At 46.3% G+C, this 22,477-nt stretch overlaps 1 protein-coding gene across 8 annotated transcripts in view; it reads right to left on the bottom strand.

Moving 5' to 3' along the window:
* Positions 1-16,429: 16,429 nt before the first annotated feature.
* Positions 16,430-22,477, bottom strand: part of LOC112266382 — a 7,134-nt gene continuing 1,086 nt past the window's right edge. For 2 of the 8 annotated variants that reach the window (XM_042296899.1, XM_042296904.1), the window contains exons 2-8: positions 21,215-21,306; positions 20,855-21,102; positions 20,458-20,698; positions 19,928-20,024; positions 19,623-19,856; positions 18,762-18,937; positions 16,430-16,854 (exon numbers count right to left, since the gene is read on the bottom strand). In XM_042296899.1, the coding sequence (XP_042152833.1) occupies positions 16,635-16,854; positions 18,762-18,937; positions 19,623-19,856; positions 19,928-20,024; positions 20,458-20,698; positions 20,855-21,102; positions 21,215-21,306 (1,308 nt within the window). In that variant the 3' untranslated portion in view covers positions 16,430-16,634. Of the gene's footprint in view, positions 16,855-17,054; positions 17,261-18,720; positions 18,938-19,622; positions 19,857-19,927; positions 20,025-20,457; positions 20,699-20,854; positions 21,103-21,214; positions 21,346-22,477 lie in introns of those variants that run through there. The other 6 variants (XM_042296906.1, XM_042296905.1, XM_042296900.1 and 3 more) reach the window with 5 other exon arrangements.

Below are 22,477 nucleotides of genomic sequence, written 5' to 3'. Positions count from 1 at the left end.
AGTCGCACATCTCGTCATCTTGCTACTCTATCCTGCGACTCCCGAGCATTACAATGGCAACTTCAAAGTGTGCATAGCCATTTTGGTACATTGTTCACTAGTATTTGAGCAACAACTCTACGCTTATGCTAGCGATCGGGCCAAGATTTCCTTTCCGATTGGCTGCCTCCGTGGAGCAGCGCTTTCCTGGGCCACAGCACTCCGGGAGCCGTGTGTTTCCGACTCCCGAGCGTTACGATGGCAACTTCGGAGTGTGCATAGCCATTTTGGTACATTGTTCACTAGTATTTGAGCAACAGCTCTACTCTTATGCTAGCGAACGGGCCAATATTTCCTTTCTGATTGGCTGCCTCCATAGTGCAGCGCTTTCCTGGGCCACAGCAGTGTGGCAGAGACAGCCCCCATTTGCTTCTCCTACTCCAGATTCACAGAGGAGATTAAGAAAGTCTTAAACCACCTGGTCTGCGGTAAGGATACCGCTAAACGACTCGCACCCTCGCCACTGAGAGAGCTGGAACGAGGCCCTTCAGGGAGCATTCCAGAACGCGCTCAGTGAGACCCTCAAGGACGAGTTGGTGTCCAGGGATGATCCTGATGTACTTGATGAACTCATCTCTTTCTCTGTCCGCATCGCCAAACATCTCCGTGAGCGTCTGAGGAAGAAGGTAGGTAGGTTGCATGCCCCATATTATCTTCTTCGGTGCCTTGTCCTCCTTCTCCAACTGCATCCCATCCCAAGGCTCTTCCAGATCCCGAACCCATGCAGCTCGGCCAGGCCTGGCTCTCTCCAGAGGAGAGGCAACGACAAATTAGTGCAAGGAGCTGCCTATACTGTGGCCAAGTTGGTCACTTTGTCTCCACTTGTCTCCTGCGTCCAGCAAAAGAGGGGGCTCAGCAGTAGTGGGGGATATACTGTTCGCCTGCCCAACTTCCCCCAGACCCCTGCTTGAAGACAAACTTGTGTGGCAGAGCCAGGCTTTTCCTCTGTCTGTCTGTTCTCATCAATTAGGGCGCCCACGAGAGCTTCCTGGATTGAGGTGTCGTTACCCAGTTGGGCCTGGACACTGTCACACTCGATTCACCCCTCGATGCCAACGCTGTCAATGGACAGCTCCTCGCCCGTGTCTGTGAGAGAACCGTCCCTGTCATCCGCGTCTCTCTGGAAATCACAATCTAGTTCCTGTAGTTCTACCACGTGCTTGACCTCCGGAATGACTACCACCTTGTTCACTTAAGAGAGGGGGACGAGTGGAAGACTGCGTTCAACACTCCACTTGATCACTTTGAGTACTTATTCATGCATTTTGGTCTAACAAACGCCCCTGCTGTTTTCCAGAACCTAGTCAATGATGTGCTGAGGGATGTGATTGGACACTTCTTTTTGTCTATTTAGATGACATCCTGTTTTTTTCCAAGGACCCTGAGGCTCACTAGCAACACGTTCTTCAACGGCTGATGGATAATAAGCTTTTTTAAAGCTGAAAAATGTGAGTTCCATGCTGCCTCAGTGTCTTTCTTGGGTTATATTATTGCACAGGGACAGTTACATATGGACCCCGCCAAGGACATGGCAGTCACAGAGTGGCCTGCGCCCTCCAACCTGAGGCAGCTACAGCATTTCCTGGGGTTTGCACATTTTTACAAACGTTTCATCCGCAACTACAACTGTCTGGAAGCACCTCTCACCACTCTTACCTCCACCTCCAATCTGTTCCACTGGACTCCTGCGGCAGAGACAGCATTCCTGGAACTCAAGCGTCGCTTCACCTCTGCTCCGGTAATTACTGAGCCTGACCCAGAACTCCAGTTCATTGTGGAGTTGGACGCCTCTGACACCGGGGTAGGTGGTGTTCTGTCTCAACGTTCCCCCTCTGATTAAAAGGACCATTCTACCAACCTCACCTGTCACCCTGGTATGAACCGGACCCTTGCCATCCTGCTTCAGCGCTTTTGGTGGCCCACCATGGAAAGAGATGTCCCGGAGTTTGTCTCAGCCTGTTCGGTTTGTGCCCGTAACAAAACCTCTACTAAACCCACTTCCGGTCGGCTTTGACCTCTTCCCATACCCAGTCGCCCCTGGTCACACATAGCGCTGGACTTCGTCACTGGCCTTCCCCCATTTAACGGTAACTCCGTCATCCTCACCGTTATTGACAGGTTTTCCAAAATGGCTCACATCATTCCCCTCTCCAAGCTCCTGTCCTCCAGGGAGACTGCGGACCTGTTAGTATTCCATATGTTTAATCTGCATGGCATTTCCACTGACATCGTTTCCGACAGAGGACCCCAGTTTACCTCCCAGGTATGGGGATCCTTCTGTTCAGCTCTTGGTATCAATGTCAGTCTTTCTTTTGGATATCACCCCAGACCAACGGCCAGACCGAACGGGCCAACCAAGAGATGGAGACTGCCCTATGCTACATGACTTCTGCTAACCCTTCCTCCTGGAGCGCTCAGCTACCCTGGGTTGAATATGCCCACAACACCCTCACCAACACCTCGTCAGGTATGTCACCCTTCGAGTGTGCTCTGGGTTACCAACCACCCTTGTTCCCCGCCCACAAGGTTGAGGTTGCGGTTCCCTCTGTCCAGGTCCATCTGCGCCGTTGTCACCGTACCTGGAGGAAGGCCCGAGCTGCCCTTCTTCGTGCCTCCGACAGGACCCAGTCCCAAGCCAACCGTCACCGGGCCTCAGCTCCAGTCTACACCCCGGGTCAAAAGGTACGGCTCTCATCGAAGGACCTGCCATTGAAGGTGGCATCGAAGAAACTCTCCCCCCAATTCATTGGTTCCTTTGAAATTGACCATGTCATTAACCCCTCTGCGCCTGAAACTCCCAGCCTCTCTCAGGATCCATCCTACCCTCCACGTATCCCTAATTAAACCTGTCTGCTCCCGTCTCCTCCTGCAGCAGCTCCTCCATACCCTCGGCTCATCGATGACCATCCTGCCTATACAATCCGGCGGCTATTGGATGTGCGCCATTGAGGTCACGGCTGACAGTACCTGGGGGACTGGGAAGGATACGGGCCTGAGGAGCACTGCTGGTTGCCCCGCCATCACATTCTGGACCCCTCCCTCTTAAATGATTTCTATACCTCACACCCAGGTAAGCCAAGTGGTGCCCGTAGAGGGGAGGGGGGTACTGTTACATTTGCTCCTGCCACGCCCTCTACTGCTCCTCCTGTGTCTCCTTGACCTGCAGCCGCTCCCCGGTACACACACTCTCTCTCTCTCTCTCTGTCTCTCTGTCTCTGTCTCTCTGTCTCTGTCTCTCTGTCTCTCTGTGTGTGATTGTGTAGGCAGAGACAGGTGTGCTGGAATCAGAGCAGATCCCCATCAGCTGCAACCTGTTCCATAATCAAGACCTCTACAAATACTCAGCCCTGCCACTTCCATGCTGCCAGATTATCAGTCAGTCTACAATACTAGCCGTTTGTTACTGTTTAGATCCTGTTATCCTGTTGTGCCTGTTTTCCTTGCCTTTTGTTGTTTTCCTCTTTGATACAGTTTCGCCCGCTCTGACTCTGGTCCCTGTCTCCAGTCCCACGTCTCGTCATCCTGCTACTCTGTCCTGGATTCCCCACTCTACTACTCCCTTGAATTCCCCTCCAGACCTGCTTACCCTGTCCCAGCCCCTCTCTCGCTCCAGCCTCTGCCGCCACACCTGGTTTCTTGCAACTCGCCCAAGCTTCCCCTGGCCTGCACTCCATCTTCCCCTGTTTCAATAAATACCTTGGTTACTTCATCCCAGTCTCCTCGTCTGAGTCTGCTCTTGGGTCCCTTGTTCCACTCTGCATAACAGATTGGAGTCCACCTTTGGTAAATTCAATTGATTGGACATGATTTGGAAAGGCACACACCTGTCTTTATAAGGTCCCACAGTTGACAGGCTCCGACGCTCGTCTAATGTGGCAGGGCTTGCAAACTATTATAGACTACAAAGGGAAGCACAGCCGCGAGCACTCCAGTGACATGAGCCTACCAGACGATTTAAATCACTTCTATGCTCGCGTCGAGGCAAGCAACACTGAGGAATGCATGAGAGAACCAGCTGTTCTGGACGACTGTGTGATCACACTCTCCATAGCTGACGTGAGTAAAACCTTTAAACCGGTCAATATTCACAAGGCTGACGGATTACCAGGGCGTGTGCGCCGGGCATGTGCTGACAAACTGGCAGGTGTCTTCACTGACATTTTCAACAAGTCCCTGATTGAGTCTGTAATACCAACATGCTTCAAGCAGACCACCATAGTCCCTGTGCCCAAGAACACGAAGGCAACCTGCCTAAATGACTACAGAGCCATAGCACTCACGTCCGTAGCCATGAGGTGCTTTGAAAGGCTGGTCATGGCTCACATCAACACCATTATCCCAGAAACCCTAGACCCACTCCAATTTGCATACCGCCCAAACAGATCCACAGATGATGCAATCTCTATTGCACTCCACACTGCTCTTTTCCACCTGGACAAAAGGAACACCTACGTGAGAATGCTATTCATTGACTACAACACCATAGTACCCTCAAAGCTCATCACTAAGCTCAGGATTCTGGGACTAAACACCTCCCTCTGCAACTGGATCCTGGACTTCCTGACGGGCCGCCCCAATGTGGTGAGGGTAGGTAGCAACACATCTGCCACGCTGATCCTCAACACTGGAACCCCTCAGGGATGCGTGCTCAGTCCCCTCCTGTACTCCCTGTTCACCCACGACTGCATGGCCAGGCACATTTCCAACACCATCATTAAGTTGCAGACGACACAACAGTGGTAGGCCTGATCACCAACAACAACGAGACAGCCTATAGGGAGGAGGTCAGAGACCTGGCCAGGTGGTGCCAGAATAACAACCTGTCCCTCAACGTAACCAATACTAAGGAGAATGTTGTGGACTACAGGAAAAGGAGGACCGAGCACGCCCCCATTCTCATCGACAGGGCTGTAGTGGAGCAGGTTGAGAGCTTCAAGTTCCTTGGCGTCCACATCACCAACAGACTAGAATGGTCCAAACACACCAAGACAGTCATGAAGAGGGCAAGACAAAGCCTATTCCCCCTCGAGAAACTAAAAAGATTTGAAATGGGTCCTCAGATCCTCAAAAGGTTCTACAGCTGCAACATCGAGAGCATCCTGACTGGTTCCATCACTGCCTGGTACGGCAATTTCTCGGGCCTCCGACCGCAAGGCACTACAGAGGGTAGTGCGTACAGCCCAGTACATCACTGGAGCTAAGCTGCCTGCCATCCAGGACCTCTACACCAGGTGGTGTCATAGGAAGGCCCTAAAAATTGTCAAAGACCACCCCAGGCATAGACTGTTCTCTCTAGCGGTACCAGAGTGCCAAATCTCGGGGAAAAAAGCTTCTCAACGGTTTATACCCCAAGCCATAAGACTCCACATTGGCTAATCTGCATTGTGTCCCGACACCCACCAACCCCTCTTTTACGCTACTGCTACTCTCTGTTCATCATATATGCATAGTCACTTTAACCATATTTACATGTACATACTACCTCAATCAGCCCAACTAACTGATGTCTGTATATAGCCTCGCTACTGTATATAGCCTAGCTACTGTTATTTTTCACTGTCTTTTTCCTGTTGTTTTTATTTCTTTACTTACCTATTGTTCACCTAATACCTTTTTTGCACTGTTGGTTAGAGCCTGTAAGAAAGCATTTCACTGTTGTGACAAATAAACTTTGATTTGATTTGAAATGGGACATTTCCGTTTTTTACTTTTAATACAGTTGTAAACATTTCTAAAAACCTGGTTTTGCTTGTCATTATGTGGTAGTGTGTGTAGTTTGAGAACTGTTTTATTTAATCAATTTTAGAATATGGCTGAAACGTAACAAAATGTGGAAAAAGTCAAGGGGTCTGAATACATTCCGAATGCATTGTATCCCGGAGACTCGCAAAACCCCACAAAATTATTGAAAAAGTCTCTACAGTGCCACCCCTGCTACTCCAGGAGGAACTCTTCAACCCACCAAATATAGACCTCACGTCAAGAATGCCGATTTGGAAAGACCCACCCAACACAAATCTTGCCTGGACTGTAAGTGTAATCACTTACAAACTGTAACTGTAATCATGTATGTTTTCAGCAAAACATATTGTAATCAGATTACAGATACGTTTGAAAATGTACTTCTTGGATGACTTTTAAATTCAGAAAGGATGTTTGCGAACAAATACATGATGACACCTGATGATAGAGCTAAATGTGGAATAATCAGAAATGTCTGTGTAGTTCTGACTATGCTGTTCAAGAGGTAATGTTATTAAAAACAATTAGTTATACAATGTGTTTAACAATCTCTTGAAAACGGCTAGTAGCCTAGTTAATGGGTTTTAGAAAATCGTATATATATCTGGCACCAACATCAATCATTACCGATTTCTTTGGTGAAGTCCGGGTTCCTGCTCTTTAGGCCAAAAGCAGATGACCTCAGGCCTTGGATATTCCAGGATGATATAGTGAAGGCTTTGTGTTCCATAAAGTGTCCAATGTTGTTGGTCGTGTGGTTTGGCCTCAGACCAGTAAGTGTGAGCAGAGCCTGCTGAGCATCTGGTACATGCCATTGGCTTGGGCTTGTGTAAGAGTGGGGGTTGGGCCTGTTTGCCCGCTCACTGCCTGGGCGTATGTTTGACTTCCATGTTGTGGCCCTCTTTGCGGGGTGGGGAGCATGGGGTGGGCAGGAGGTGCATAGGTCTGATCACCCCTAAATGGGGTGTGGGCATGGTTGACGTGGGGGGTGTTGATTGGTTGGGGTGGGGACGTGCATGTGGCTGGTGGTGCTGTGGTCTGGTCTGGTGGTGCTGTGGTGCTGTGGTCTGGATGTAAGTCTTCTTGGCGTGGGTCCTCTATGTGTAGGTCCTAGGGGGGTCCCGCAGGTCTGGGAGAGGGTCTTGCTGGTCTGGGCGGGGTGTCTATTGATCTGTTGCTCCTGTGTGAAGTGTTGGGGGTACGTTTTAGAGCGATGTCCTTTAGGGTCCGGGCAAAGGTGGGCACTGCTGCCTTGTAGAGGTGGACCTGGTCATAGAGGCTGTTCAAGTGGTGGGTCATAGAGGCTGTTCAAGTGGTGGGCCAGGAAAACATTTGGTTTTGAGGCACAGTCACGGGAAATACTTGCGTTTAACCGCTGTACTGTGGCAGGGTGGAAGTCTTTTTGTGGTAGCAGGGTGGAGATAACCACTTGTGCGTTGGGGAAAGTAGAAGAAGCTTTTTCAATCACTCCCTTCAGTGCTGTGGCCACCCTTTCCTGCTGTGCTCTCAGGTCATTTGTGCCTGTGTGTATTATTATGTGGCTAGGTGAACCTAGTTGGTCCTCAGACAGAAGGTCTTGGGCGCGCTTTGGTGTTTGGACACCAGAGTTTAGACACACTATGTTTGGAAAAAAGTTTTTTTCTTGAAAATATTTCCCATTTGAGTCCATAAGGAGAACAACCTGTGTCTTGTGGATGTCCTCAGTGGGTGTGGGCGGGTTGTCAGAAGGGCTATCAGGGTGGCTGACAGGGGGTGTTCAGGGGGTGAGAGCCGCTGGACTTGGGGTTCTTCATTTGTCTGTTCTGCTGTGATGTCGAAGCTATGGTCAGGGTCTGGTATGGACTGTTCTGCTGTGGTGTCGAGACTTTTGTCGGGTGCTGAGGTGGGCTGTTCTGCTGGCTTCTCTGTGGGGGATGGCCACCTCTCTAGTGGGTTGTTCTCTATCACACGCCATCCCCCTCAACCTCTCCTCCAGCTGTCTGATCCTCTCCTCTAGTGCTCTGTTCTTCTCCTGTTCCTGCTCTTTCTCCTGTTGAAGTTGTCTCACCACTGTCCAGAGTGCAGATATGTCTCTCTCCACCTCCAGCTCTCCAGGTCTGGTTAAGAGAGTGTTGTTGTGCTGGACTGTTGTCTGGGTCTGTGCTGACTGGAGTGTAATCACCTGCTGTTGCAGCTCCACCTGCCTTACCTCCAGCTGGGTAAATGTATCCTTCATTTCAATGAGAGGGTAGTACTCTGTGCTGGCAGGTTGACTTTCCGCTGGGGGTGGATCGTCTGTGGGGTTATATAATGAAGAGGTTTGGTCTGACCCGCTCGGGGTGGGGGTATCTTTCTCAAGGGAGAGCTTCTCCTGCTGGGCTAATTCTTTGATTAGGTGAAAGTCCAGCTGAAACTGTTTGGGGTTGCCCTGTACCAATGCTGTTCCAGACTTATAGAGATTTATATTAGCTGACTCAGAGTTCTCGTTGTCAAGTATCCTGAGTTTCCACCCCTCGTTAACACCCCCTCTCTTAACAAAGTTGTAGTGTGCTAATATAGCACTGCGCCATGCCAGGGGATGGTTTGTGTGGAAGATAAGGTTGCTGATGTTCCCATTTTTGTAATAGTCAGCAAAAAGTGTCTCTTGATTTTCCATAAGGAGCTTCATTTTGTGATCTTGTCTTGCCTTATCATTCTTTACATACACAGGGTACTGTATTTTAATTACCTCTGAACAGCAGGAGGCAGCTTCTAAGGACTCTCTATTTGGTTGGAGTAGACTGTTGTCACACCCTGACCATAGTTTGCTTTATATGTTTCTATGTTTTGTTTGGTCAGGGTGTGATCTGAGTGGGCATTCTATGTTGTGTGTCTAGTTTGTCTATTTCTATGTTTGGCCTGATATGGTTCTCAATCAGAGGCAGGTGTCATTAATTGTCTCTGATTGAGAATCATACTTAGGTAGCCTGGGTTGCACTGTTTGTTGGTGGTTGATTGCCTATGTTGATTGCTTGTGTCAGCACAGTTCTCATTAGCTTCACGGTCGTTATATTGTTTATTGTTTTTGTATAGTGTGTTTCAGTGTTCAGTGTTTTCTTTATTAAATTTCATCATGAACACATACCACGCCGCATTTTGGTCCGCCTCTCCTTCCAAGGAAGAATCCCGTTACAGAACCACCCACCAAAACAGGACCAAGCGGCGTGGTAACGGGCAACAGCAACAGCGGCGCAAAGAGGAATGGACATGGGAGGACGAATTGACGGTAAAGGACCCTGGGCACAGCCAGGAGATTATCGCCGCCCCAAAGAAGAGCTGGAGGCGGCGAAGGCGGAGAGGCGCTGGTATGAGGAGGCAGCACGGCGGCGTGGGTGGAAGCCCGAGAGTCAGCCCCAAAATGTCTTGGGAGAGCACACAGGAAGTGTGGCGAAGCCAGGTAGGAGACCTGCGCCAACTTCCTGTGCTTACCGGGGGCTGGAGAGACCGGGCAGGCACCGTGTTATACTGTGGAGCGCACGGTGTCCCCAGTGCGGGTGCATAGCCCGGTGCAGTACATACCAGCTCCGCGTATCGGCCGGGCTAGAGTAGGCATCGAGCCAAGTGCCATGAAGCCGGCTCTACGCATCTGGTCTCCAGTGCGTCTCCTTGGGCCGGCTTACATGGCACCAGCCTTGCGCATGGTGTCCCCGGTTCGCCTGCATAGCCCAGTGCGGGTTATTCCACCTCACCACACTGGCAGGGCGACCGGGAGCATTCAACCAGGTAGGGTTGGGCAGGCTCGGTGCTCAAGAGCTCCAGTGCGCCTGCACGGTCCGGTCTATCCGGTACCACCTCCACGTACCAGCCCTCCGGTGGCAGCCCCCACACCAGGCTGTCTCTCCGTCTCATCCCTACAGGTGTTCCCGCCTGTCCAGTGCTGCCAGAGCCTTCCTCCTCTCCAGCGCTGCCGGAGTCTCCCGCCTGTCCAGCGCTGCCAGAGCCTTCCTTCTCTCCAGCGCTGCCGGAGTCTCCCGCCTGTCCAGCATTACCGGAGCCTTCCTCCTCTCCAGCGCTCCTGGAGTCTCCAGCCTGTCCGGCGCTGCCAGAGCTTCTGCCCCTCAGTCCAGAGGCGCCAGAGCTCCTCCGTCCAGCGCTGCCGGAGCCTTCCTCCTCTCCAGCGCTGCCGGAGTCTCCAGTCTGCCCAGCGCCGCCTGAGCTACCCGTCTGCCCAGCGCCATCAGAGTCTCCCGTCTGTCCTGAGCCGCCAGTGCTGCCAGTCTGCAAGGAGCCGCCAGTGCCGCCAGTCTGCAAGGAGCCGCCAGTGCCGCCAGTCTGCCAGGATCCGCCAGTCTGCCAGGATCCGCCAGTGCCGCCAGTCTGCCAGGTGCCGCCATTCAGCCAGGGTCTGCCAGAGCCGCCATTCAGCCAGGATCCGCCAGAGCCGCCATTCAGCCAGGATCCGCCAGAGCCACCATTCAGCCAGGATCCGCCAGAGCCGCCATTCAGCCAGGATCTGCCAGAGTCGTCAGCCAGTACGGAGCTGCCCCTCTGTCCCGATCTGCCCCTCTGTCCAGTGGGGTCATTTAGAAGGGTCGCCGTGGTTAGGAGGCCACGGAAGCGGACAATGTGGGGGACTAAGACTATGGGGAAGTGGGGGCCACGTCCAGCACCAGAGCCGCCACCGCGGACAGATACCCACCCAGACTCTCCCCAATAGGTTCAGGTTTTGCGGCCGGAGTCCGCACCTTGGGGGGGACCATATTTAGGTAGCCTGTTTTGTGTTGGGTTTTGTGGGTGGTTGTTTCCTGTCTTTGTGTTTGTTGCACCAGATGGGGCTGTTTTGGTTTTTCCACGTTTATTGTTTTGTATTTCTGTTCATGTTTAGTTTTCTTATTAAAAAACATGAACTTCAACCACATTGCATTTTGGTCCGCCTCTCCTTCCCAGGAAGAATCCCGTTACAACTGTGTGACTCTTCTGCCATTGTTGGGCTAAAGGGCTTTGACACCTCTCACTTGACACGTCAGTGCTAATTGAAGCTGTATCAAGCTTGGCAGCCTTAATTTAGCATTCAGTCCTTGTAAAGTAATGTAGTGTATTTTTCATCTTGGCTTTTGGAAATAAAATATAGTTTCAGACTAAACATTACTCACTCAGTTCCAGGTTGGATGGTGTTTTCAGGTTTCTGTTTTCCAGAGAATTTGCTGTGTAGAATAATAATCCTTGGTTGATGTATTCCTTCGAGGTGATTCCTTAATTCCGTCCAACATCAGGTTGTAGGTTTTGAGTTTTGATTTGGAGTGGATGTCATGTTGTAGAGGGTAGTATCCTGTATATGTTCCTGACAAAAAAAAAAATCTAAGTTTATCTAACTCTAAATCTATCTTTTTTAAAAGAAAATGCTGAAATGCAGGAGCTCATCTGATTATGACCTCTAGCCTTCTCTCTCGTTCTCTTGTTCTCTCTCTCGTGAGCCGCACAATGCCGATTGGGGAAGCTGTACTGTAATTGGAGAAATACATTTCATCTCCATAATGGTGGAGGACCCAAGCATGGCATGACATCTCATATGGATATTTCCCCTTTAATGCTAACTGGTGCATGTTGCCAAGAGGAAAAGCCTGTGTCACAGCACATTCTTGCTGATAGAACTGGTTTGTAGAGTTTGTGACTATAAGGTTCTATCTGCATTTAGGTAAAAATGTAGCTATTGACATAGCCTTGTTCTGTTCAATGTTCTCTAACTATATCAAGACCACAATTCATGTTAAGTTTGAAATGGGACATTTCTGTTTTTTACTTTTAATACAATTGTAAACATTTCTAAAAACCTGGTTTTGCTTGTCATTATGGGGTAGTGTGTGTAGATTGAGAACTGTTTTATTTAATCAATTTAGAATTTGGCTGTAATGTAACAAAATGTGGAAAAAGTCAAGGGGTCTGAATACTTTCCGAATGCATTGTATCCCGGAGACTCGCAAAAACCCACAAAATTATTGAAAAAGTCACTACAGTACCACACCTGCCACTCCAGGAGGAACTCTTCAACCCACCAAATATAGACCTCACGTCAAGAATGCCGATTTGGAAAGACCCACCCAACACAAATCTTGCCTGGACTGTAAGTGTAATCACTTACAAACTGTAACTGTAATCATGTATGTTTTCAGCAAAACATATTGTAATCAGATTACAGATACGTTTGAAAATGTACTTCTTGGATGACTTTTAAATTCAGAAAGGATGTTTGCGAACAAATACATGATGACACCTGATGATAGAGCTAAATGTGGAATAATCAGAAATGTCTGTGTAGTTCTGACTATGCTGTTCAAGAGGTAATGTTATTAAAAACAATTAGTTATACAATGTGTTTAACAATCTCTTGAAAACGGCTAGTAGCCTAGTTAATGGGTTTTAGAAAATCGTATATATATCTGGCACCAACATCAATCAATTTCGAGAAGGATCTGAATATACCTGTGTGTAAGTCCAGGAAACGAAAATGTATCCACAAAAAGGTAGTAATGTGTAAATAGTTTCAAAGTTCAAATTGTTTAGTCAAATCCACCAGACGCAGTCAGACCATGGAAATGGTGTGGATATTACAGCCTACTACAGGATGCGACAGTAGCCTCTCTCTCTCTCTCTCTCTCTCTCTCTCTCTCTCTCACCTGTGAGCCACACAATGCCGATTGGGGAAGCTGTACTGTAATTGGAGAAATACATTTCATCTCCATAATGGTGGAGGACCCAAGCATGGCATGACATCTCATATGGATATTTCCCCTTTAATGCTAACTGGTGCATGTTGCCAAGAGGAAAAGCCTGCCTTGCTGATAGAACTGGTTTGTAGAGTTTGTGACTATAAGGTTCTATCTGCATTTAGGTAAAAATGTAGCTATTGACATAGCCTTGTTCTGTTCAATGTTCTCTAACTATATTAATACCACAATTCATGTTAAGTTCAAAAGATACAAGTTACTGACACCATTCAAACCAATGGGGTGGCAGGGTAGCCTAGTGGTTGGACTAGTAACCAGAAGGTTGCAAGTTCAAACACCCGAGCTGACAAGGTACAAATCTGTCATTCTGCCCCTGAACAGGCAGTTAACCCACTGTTCTGAGGCAGTCATTGAAAATAAGAATTTGTTCTAAACCGACTTGCCTAGTTAAAAATATATATAATAATTTAATTTAAAAAAAAATAGTGTTCAGGACTTTATAGCCAGTAATCTCAGAATCTTATTTTTGCAGATAGAACTTTCTATTCCTAAGCTCTCTTATTTGTCTGTCTTGTAGTAGCCTAGAGAGGACAGTAGGAGGTGAAAAATGGAGTGAAGTAGAGAGTAGTATAGAGAGAAAGGTACAAAATGAGAACATTGACAAAGTAGAACATCAGAGAGCGAGAGAGAGAGAGAGAGAGAGAGAGAGAGAGAGAGAGAGAGAGACAAAAAGACTCCTGCGGAGAAGAAACAGGAAAAACCACCACCAAGAACATGAGACACATCAAATCTCTATTCCTGACACCTGTCCCTTCAGAAAGGAGGGGTGGATAGCAGACCCTTCTGACGTGACAGGGGGCTTTGTAAGAAGAAACTAAAATCCCTGAAGCTGTCGCTGATGTAATAATAGGCAGGTTTCAATTGACCCAGGTTTATTAGCAACCTGGTCTTTATTAGCAACCTGAGCATTTTGTATTATTCTCAATGTAAATCTGATACAATCGATTTAGTATGATATGTTATAAATGTATAAAACATACAATATCTTACACATTTCTAAAATGTACAATATGTTATGAATTTTGCAAAAAAATTCTAGGTTAGGGTATCGAAATCTAGGTTAGGGTAAAATGTAAGAGTTAGGTTAAAGGGTTAAGGTTAGGGTTAGGGGAGGTTTAGCTAACATGCTAAGTAGCTATGAAGTAGCTAAAAAGTAGTTGGTAGTTGAAAAGTTGCAAATTAGCTAAAATGCTAAAGTTGTCCATTGTGAGATTTCAACTCACAACATTTTGGTTACTAGACATTTGTGTTATACGCCCACACATCCACCCAATGTAACCAGGCCAAACGTAACATATCATACTAATTTGAGTGTTTCGGATGTTCTTTTACAATGTAAGGTCTAGTCTATGAGACCAGGCTGTGATTCGACAAAAGCAATGTCGCAAAAAAATATTTCTGAGACACGTGTAATGGAAACGGCAGATACAGTGCATTCAGAAAGTATTCAGACCCCTTGACTTTTTCCACATTTTGTTACGTTACAGCCTTAATCTAAAATGTATTAAATACATTTTCTTCACTCATCAATCTACACACACTACCCCATAATGACAAATCAAAAACACTTTTTAAGAAATGTTTGCAAATTTATAACGAATAAAAAACAGAAATACCTTATTTACGTAAGTATTCAGACCCGTTGCTATGAGACTCGAAATTGAGCTCAGGTGCATCCTGTTTCCATTGATCATCCTTGAGATGTTTCTACAACTTGATTGGAGTCCCCCTCTGTTAATTTCAACTGATTGGACATGATCTGGAAAGGCACACACCTGTCTCTATCAGGTCCCACAGTTGACAGTGCATGTCAATTGTCCTTAGAGCTCCAATACAGGATTGTGTCAAGGCACAGATCTGGGGAAGGGTACCAAAAAATGTATGCAGCATTGAAGGTCCCCAGGAACACAGTGGCCTCCATCATTCTTAAATGGAAGAAGTTTGGATCCACCAAGACACTTCCTAGAGCCGGCCGCCCGGCCAAACTGAGCAATCAGGGGAGAAGGGCCTTGGTCAGGGAGGTGACCAAGAACCCGATGGTAACTCTGACAGAGCTAAAGAGTTCCTCTGTGGAGATGGGAGAAACTTCCAGAAGGACAACCATCTCTGCAGCACTCCACCAGTCAGGCTTTTATGGTAGAGTGGCCAGATTGAAGCCCCTCCTCAGCAAAAGGCACATGACCGCCCGCTTGGAGTTTGCCAAAAGGTACCTGAAATGAGAAACAAGGTTCTCTGGTCTGATGAAACCAAGATTGAGCTCTTGGCCTGAATGACAAGCGTCACGTCTGGAGGAAACCTGTCACCATCCCTACGGTGAAGCATGGTGGTGGCAGCATCATGCGCTGGGGATGTTTTATGACAAATATGAGTTCATTTTTGCATTCTATACATGCTGGCTTTCATTACATATACCTGAGACATGAAACAGATACAGTAGGTTAGAGGACATACAGGCTGTCGTCAAATTTCTAATGCGCCAATTGTCTAAATGGGTAATGGAAACACTTTATTTGATACTGTTGTGTTTTGCGAAAAAGGTGGTGTGACATCATTACGTCCAGCTGTTTTTATGGACACAAGATACTGTAGTTAAATGGAAACGCACTCTAGCAGGCAATTGCCACATCTATTTTCTATGCAAACTTTCTAAATGTCGACAAAAAAAACCACTGGACAAGTTCATGGAAAGAAAGCTAGAGACATGATGTCTAGTGGCTTCTGGCAAACGTCTACGGTGTCGGTGTCAGTATTGGTTCGAATCCGGGTCAACTACTGCCCTTGGTCACAACCTTTTCCCATTGTCATCTGTTCAATATAATCTGCAAATACCTTTACAAAATATTGCTGCGAGCAGCAGCTATAGCAAGCAGCTGTAGCATCGATATAGCAGCACTGATTTACAATTTGGGCACCATGGCACTGTTGTAATGATGAGTATGAACTCTTCCCATCACCGAGATATCATAGCTTGTGTCTCTTCATCAACCGTCTCACTGTGTCTGTCTCTCTACAGCACTCTGTCTGTCTCTCTATAGCACTCTGTCATTCTGTTTTTTTATCTCAGATCAAATCTGTTTACTCAGGAAAAAATATATCTTAAAAAAGACGGTGAGAAGTCTGGCGATGTTCCCTTGAGCAAGGCACTTAACCCTAATCCAGTTGCTCTGGATAAGTGCGTCTGCTAAATGGCTTATCTGTAAACTGAGAGAACCTTTTGGAATGGACCCAAAATTCAGAAATGATTTATGTTGCCATAACATACACTGAGTGTACAAAACATAATGAACACCCGCTCTTTCTGTGACAGACTAACCAGGCGAACGTTATGATCCCGTATTGATGTCACTAAATGGCTTAAGGACAACAAAGTCAATGTATTGGAGTGGCCATCACAAAGCCCTGACCTCAATCCCATTGAACATTTGTGGGCAGAACTGGAAAAGCATGTGTGAGCAAGGAGGCCTACCAACCTGACTCAGTTACACCAGCTCTGTCAGGAGGAATGGGCCAAAATTCACCCAACATATTGTGGGAAGTTTGTGCAAGGCTAACCAAAATGTTTGACCCAAATTAAACAATTTGAAGGCAATGCTACCAAATACTAATTGAGTGTATGTAAACTTGTAAACTTCTGACCCACTGGGAATGTGATGAAATAAATAAAAGCTGAAATAAATAATTCTCTCTACTATTATTCTGACATTTCACATTCTTAAAATAAAGTGGTGATCCTAACTGACCTTAGACGTGGAATTTCTACTAGGATTAAATGTTAGGAATTGTGAAAAACTGAGTTTAAATGTATTTAGCTAAAGTGTATGTATTCTAAGAATACTGAAGCACAACTTTATAAGCTATGAATTTAAAGTACACTTTAAAAAGTACACAAAGCACAGTCAATCCTACTCATTGTAAAGGGGCTTTATTATTATTACTTTAAGTACAGATAAAATCAAATACATTTAAAAAATACTATTCATACTTTCATTACATTTGTAATACACTTAAAGATTGACTCAGCATAGCGGGTCAATGTCAGCAACACCTAAGAGCGTTCAAGTGTGGGGCTAAACTTCTCTGCAGGTTTGGTTCAGGATGAAGCAAATCCATTCACATGCGCAGTAGTCCTGCCTTCTCCAATGCTTTATCTACATTAGGAACCAGCTGTCTCTCGTAGTCCCAGACCCTCTTGTCTTCATGCAGCTCCTTCTTGGTCAGTCCTCCTTGTAGGGGAACTCTGACATGGATGATATGACACACGTTAGGAGGAACCTTCACTGTCTGCCCAAAGTTACGCAGCACAGAGTGGACCGACGTCTGCTCCACTGCCCTGGGGTCAGAGACACAGAAGGGTTGTTAGACAGAGTGGACCGACGTCTGCTCCACTGCCCTGGGGTCAGAGACACAGAAGGGTTGTTAGACAGAGTGGACCGACGTCTGCTCCACTGCCCTGGGGTCAGAGACACAGAAGGGTTGTTAGACAGAGTGGACCGACGTCTGCTCCACTGCCCTGGGGTCAGAGACACACAGAGTGGACCGACGTCTGCTCCACTGCCCTGGGGTCAGAGACACAGAAGGGTTGTTAGACAGAGTGGACCGACGTCTGCTCCACTGCCCTGGGGTCAGAGACACAGAAGGGTTGTTAGACAGAGTGGACCGACGTCTGCTCCACTGTCCTGGGGTCAGAGACACAGAAGGGTTGTTAGACAGAGTGGACCGACGTCTGCTCCACTGCCCTGGGGTCAGAGACACAGAAGGGTTGTTAGACAGAGTGGACCGACGTCTGCTCCACTGTCCTGGGGTCAGAGACACAGAAGGGTTGTTAGACAGAGTGGGCCAACGTCTGCTCCACTGTCCTGGGGTCAGAGACACATAAGGGTTGTTAGACAGAGTGGACCGACGTCTGCTCCACTGCTCTAGGGTTGTTAGACAGAGGTTGTATTCTTTTCTAACCAGGCTCGTACATTCATCTTGTAGGGTTGGTAGATTCTAACCAGAGCCCTATACTACAAACTCTGAGCTCAACTCGAGATAACCACTCACACAAATGTGGCTCACCTTTTATCCAGGTACATTTCTATGGCAAAGTATCCTTAGGAACTAAACTGCTCCGAGGAAGGGTAACTCAGGGCTAACTCTACTTATCCTGAATGAAATGTCTGAGCCGTGAGTTCAGGACCAATGAGATCAGGTTCCCATCATCCCTTTGATTTGAAGAGGACCACTGATTAAATATTGTATTAACCAAATACTTTTTTGTGTAAAAAAAATAGTAATATTAAAATACCTATCACATTACACATTTGGTAATGACAGGATGCATTTGAAACTTCACTCACAGTATAACTTTTGTATGACTTTATAAAATGATTTTATTTATTGGAGAGGGGAAAAAAGGTGCTTGTGCATTGATAAACACACCAAAAACGGCATAAACGATACGTAATACAAGAAAGACGGCACTTCTAATAACCCTTTTCACTCCATAATCTGCAGAATTTGCAAGATACCTTTTCTTTCATGTTGATTTTGGAAAGAATTTAAATGTGGCACTGACTCACCCATGGATTTATGTTTCAGCATTGTCTCAATGAAAAGTTCAGAGTTCGACTAGCCACGTGCGACATGCATGCACAGTTCTAAGTCTGCTAGAGTGAGAAGCAGGAGGACAAGCAATATCCACTGTCGTAATAGGGATGAAGCCTGAGCTGGAATGTGAACCTAACTGAAGCTGACTAGCTTTAGAAAACCCTGAGTACATCTAGCTAGCTTCTTAGTAAACTACTCTGGGCCATACTACCATCTTGGAGGCGTGGCAGGTTCTAATCTGGGCCGTACTATCATCTGGGAGGGGTGGCAGATTCTAATCTGGGCCGTACTATCATCTGGGAGGGGTGGCAGATTCTAACCTGAGCCGTACTATCATCTGGGAGGGGTGGCAGATTCTAACCTGAGCCGTACTATCATCTGGGAGGGGTGTCAGATTCTAACCTGAGCCGTACTATCATCTGGGAGGGGTGGCAGATTCTAACCTGAGCCGTACTATCATCTGGGAGGGGTGTCAGATTCTAACCTGGGCCGTACTATCATCTTGGAGGGGTGGCAGATTCTTACCTGGGCCGTACTATCATCTGGGAGGGGTGTCAGATTCTAACCTGGGCCGTACTATCATCTTAGAGAGGTGGTAGATTCTAACCTGGGCCGTACTATCATCTTGGAGGGGTGGTAGATTCTAACCTGGGCCGTACTATCATCTTGGAGGGGTGGTAGATGCGATAGTCTGGCTCCTCTCTGTAGATGTGCTCCATGATGTTGATCCCTGGAACGTCCCTCCAGGTGGGTCGTTCAAACCTTCCACTGGGCTCAAACTGGGACTTAGGGAAGATGTGGTTCTCTATGAGGAACACTTCAGCCTGGGGAGATGGAGGTTGGGGTGAGAGAAGGTGAAAGAGAGAATGAATTCACATTTGTTTTCGTCATATCTGATCTATTTTTCTCACTGTCCACACTATTGTATTTTGACTCATATCAGACTTGCACATTCACACTGATGTAGCTTATGAAATAGCACGCAAACGCTTTGCTCATGAATTTCCTGTCACTGTTCCTTTAAATGTTGGAGTGGTTATCTTGGTAATGGCAGGTCATGTGCAAAAACAAACACTTCGTAGCACAACAATTCTGATCTGAGCGTCCAGACTGAGGATGAGAACCACATACGATTGTGGTATCAAAACTCAAAAGATAAGATTCCATGAGTTTACACAGTTAGCCCAAATCTCTACACAGTTAGCCCAAACCCAAATCTTTAACTAATTAGTCTTTTGACCAATTAAATCGATTCAAAAAAATATCTGATGTGAGAAGATCTGATGTAATTGGTCAACAAAATGATTATCAACTAAAATCACCAAAGATCAGAAAATGCTGTTCACAAATTGGGGAAAATATCACATTTGTATCAGATGTGCCAAATAATTGAGGAAAACAAATCTGCATTGGATTGCCTGTGTAAACACAGCCTAACATATGCACAACACACATGTAATGATCTACCTTAACACACATACACAGTACTTCTCTGAGTCCGCCCCCTACCTTTGGGTTTTGCCTCTGAATTACATCCATCATCTGGGGCAGGGTTTGATGCTGGTATGGAGTTATAATCTCATCGATGTCGTTCAGCAGTACATAGCGTGACTGATACATATTTCTGTAGACACAGTCATTTAGAGTGGTCAACTGGCCATAGTAGTGGATGTCCCCTCCATGTTCACTGGGCTGCCACCCACTGGACGGGTTCATGTATTGGTTGATAGGCCAGGGCACCACCTGCAGTCAATTAATCAATCAGTTAATGAATCCAATCTATCTGTCCATCCATCCAATCAATGAATTCCTACTTCAACAAAGCCCTCCTGTGTGTAACTCTGTAGCAGTCTCTCCAGGTCTGGTCCACAGCTGGTGTTATACACCACAACATGCTGCACTCCCAACAACCTGCAACATAGCAATCAATCAACCAATCAATCAATCAATAAATTAACCAATCAACCAATCAATTAACCAATAAACCAATCAATCAACCAATCAATCAATAAATGAACCAATCAACCAATCCATCAATTAACCAATCCATCAATTAACCAATCCATCAATTAACCAATCAAGGAATCCATCAATCAATCAATTAACCAATCAACCAATCAATTAACCAATAAACCAATCAATCAATCAACCAATCAATCCATAAATGAACCAATAAACCAATCCATCAATTAACCAATCAAGGAATCCATCAATCAATCAATCAATTAACCAATCAATTAACCAATAAACCAATCAATCAACCAATCAATCAATAAATGAACCAATCAATGAACCAATCAAGGAATCCATCAATCAATCAACCAATCACTTAATCAATACTCACTTGTACATCTCCAGAGTCTGGGTGACCTGAAGCACGTTGTTATAATCGCCAAATAAATTGGACCAACAGACAGTGAAGTTGGACTGAAACTCCTCTTCCTCCTTTTTCACAAGGTTCTGGATGCGGAGGAAGGTTTGGTTCTGAGCGAGCTCGGCGTCAGCTTGTATGGCGAGGGTCACGTGTGACGGGTCACAGTCGGGATGTTTCGGACAAAGGACGTCGGTCGTCACGAAGAGGAAACCTTTATCCCAATATAGAACAGGGACACATATAATTACTGTATAGTGTTAACCAAATCAACAAACTAATCAGTGAATCCCCAAGCCCCTTTCTTTGATTTGGGTGTTGATTCAGGTGTGTCAGTGCAGGGCTAAACCAAATAGCAAATAGCAGGTACCAAAGTGATCAGAGTGCATCTGGACTTCAGCCTTCGTTCCATTAGCCCAGTGAGTACCACAGTAGAACACACAGTACAGAGGCTGGACAGAGTCTCTTCTGAAGATACTAATGATGCGTACGGAGCTTCCCTCCAAACGATGTTCCTTGTAGGCCCCCACCATGAAGTGTTTGGTGTCGTTGACAGGTGTGATGGACTGGTCAGAGATGTGGTGCGGATAGAGGTGCTGGTGGTTGCCTGGCTGTGACCTGAGGAATCATGGACAGATGTTGTATTTCTACAGCAGAAATGTGTGTCCCAGACAATGTTCTCCCTTTGGCACTTTTATTTCTTGATCGTACGGCAGAGGCTTCACGGTACCTGGGCAATGTGAAGATGACGTAGACCATGACTGCCAGAGCAGAAGCTATCAGTAGAGGGAACGTACGCCTCTTCACCATCATGAGACAGATCTAGAAAGGTCGTTTATAGAAGGTGAAGGTTGAGGTGACCTTTGAAGAGAAGTGAAAGTGAATAATGTAGTCGCACTTGTTCCCTGGCTGCATTTACACAGGCAGCCCAATTCTAATATTTTTTTCTCACAAATGGGTCTTTTGACCAATCAGATCAGCTCTTTTGCACATAATTGGGCAAAAGATCAGAATTGGGCTGCCTGTTTAAACGCAGCCTCTGATCCTTAGAGTGAGATGAAGACATGCATGACATGCAAAATACTGTATCTAATGACACTCAATGGGCCTCAAGTTCAACTTTCAACTTTCAGCATTATTTGTACCCAGAGACGGCAATAGTGGCTATGAAGTGTATTACATGAAAAACATATCAAATCCACATGGACCAGAATGGAAACTACAGCAAGGGACACAATTGAAATAAGTAATACACTCTGTTGTATTATCTCTGTCTAGATTTGTACTGTGTCTATGTATTTGTTAAACTGTCAAATAAAATGAATAAAACACTGCTTTCAGGGACAAATATTTTTTTAAATCAGTTAGTTCTGGTCTGCTTAACGGGTTGGCTCTCACAAAGGGACCAATACATTAGCAGCTAGGTCAGGTCTGCTTAGTTGACTGTATATGAACCAGTAAAAAATGAGGAAGTGGGATGTCTCTCATCTGCTTCTGTCTCTGTGCTTACCACACACACACATACACACACACACACACACACACACACACACACACACACACACACACACACACACACACACACACACACACACACACACACACACACACATAGAGTCGACACACAGCTAAATGCCATCATGCGCATCACCCACAATCTGCAGTTAGAATGACTGCCAAGGTAGGGAAGATTGATAAATGAGACTAAACTGTCTAAACTGCATAACCATGTCTATAACAGGTTAAATGAATCCAACCACTTGCAGATTGGATTGGTTAAGATTATTTTTATTTAGGAACTGGCACACTATGATCCACCCTGCATCCCCTGGCTCCCTGTCCTAGCAAACATCACCCCCACACCAAATATAAGCCTCCCATCACCTAGATGGTAACTGTAATCAGTTATGTAATTATCAAAAATATTGTAATCAGATTACAGATACTTTTGAAAATCTAGATGATTACTTATTGGATTACTTTTAAATTCAGA

This window comes from Oncorhynchus tshawytscha, linkage group LG14 (genome assembly GCF_018296145.1).
Source record: "Oncorhynchus tshawytscha isolate Ot180627B linkage group LG14, Otsh_v2.0, whole genome shotgun sequence".
NCBI lineage: Eukaryota > Metazoa > Chordata > Actinopteri > Salmoniformes > Salmonidae > Oncorhynchus > Oncorhynchus tshawytscha.
The sequence above is the reverse complement of the archived record's forward strand: the minus strand, read 5'-3'. Positions and strand labels throughout refer to the sequence as shown.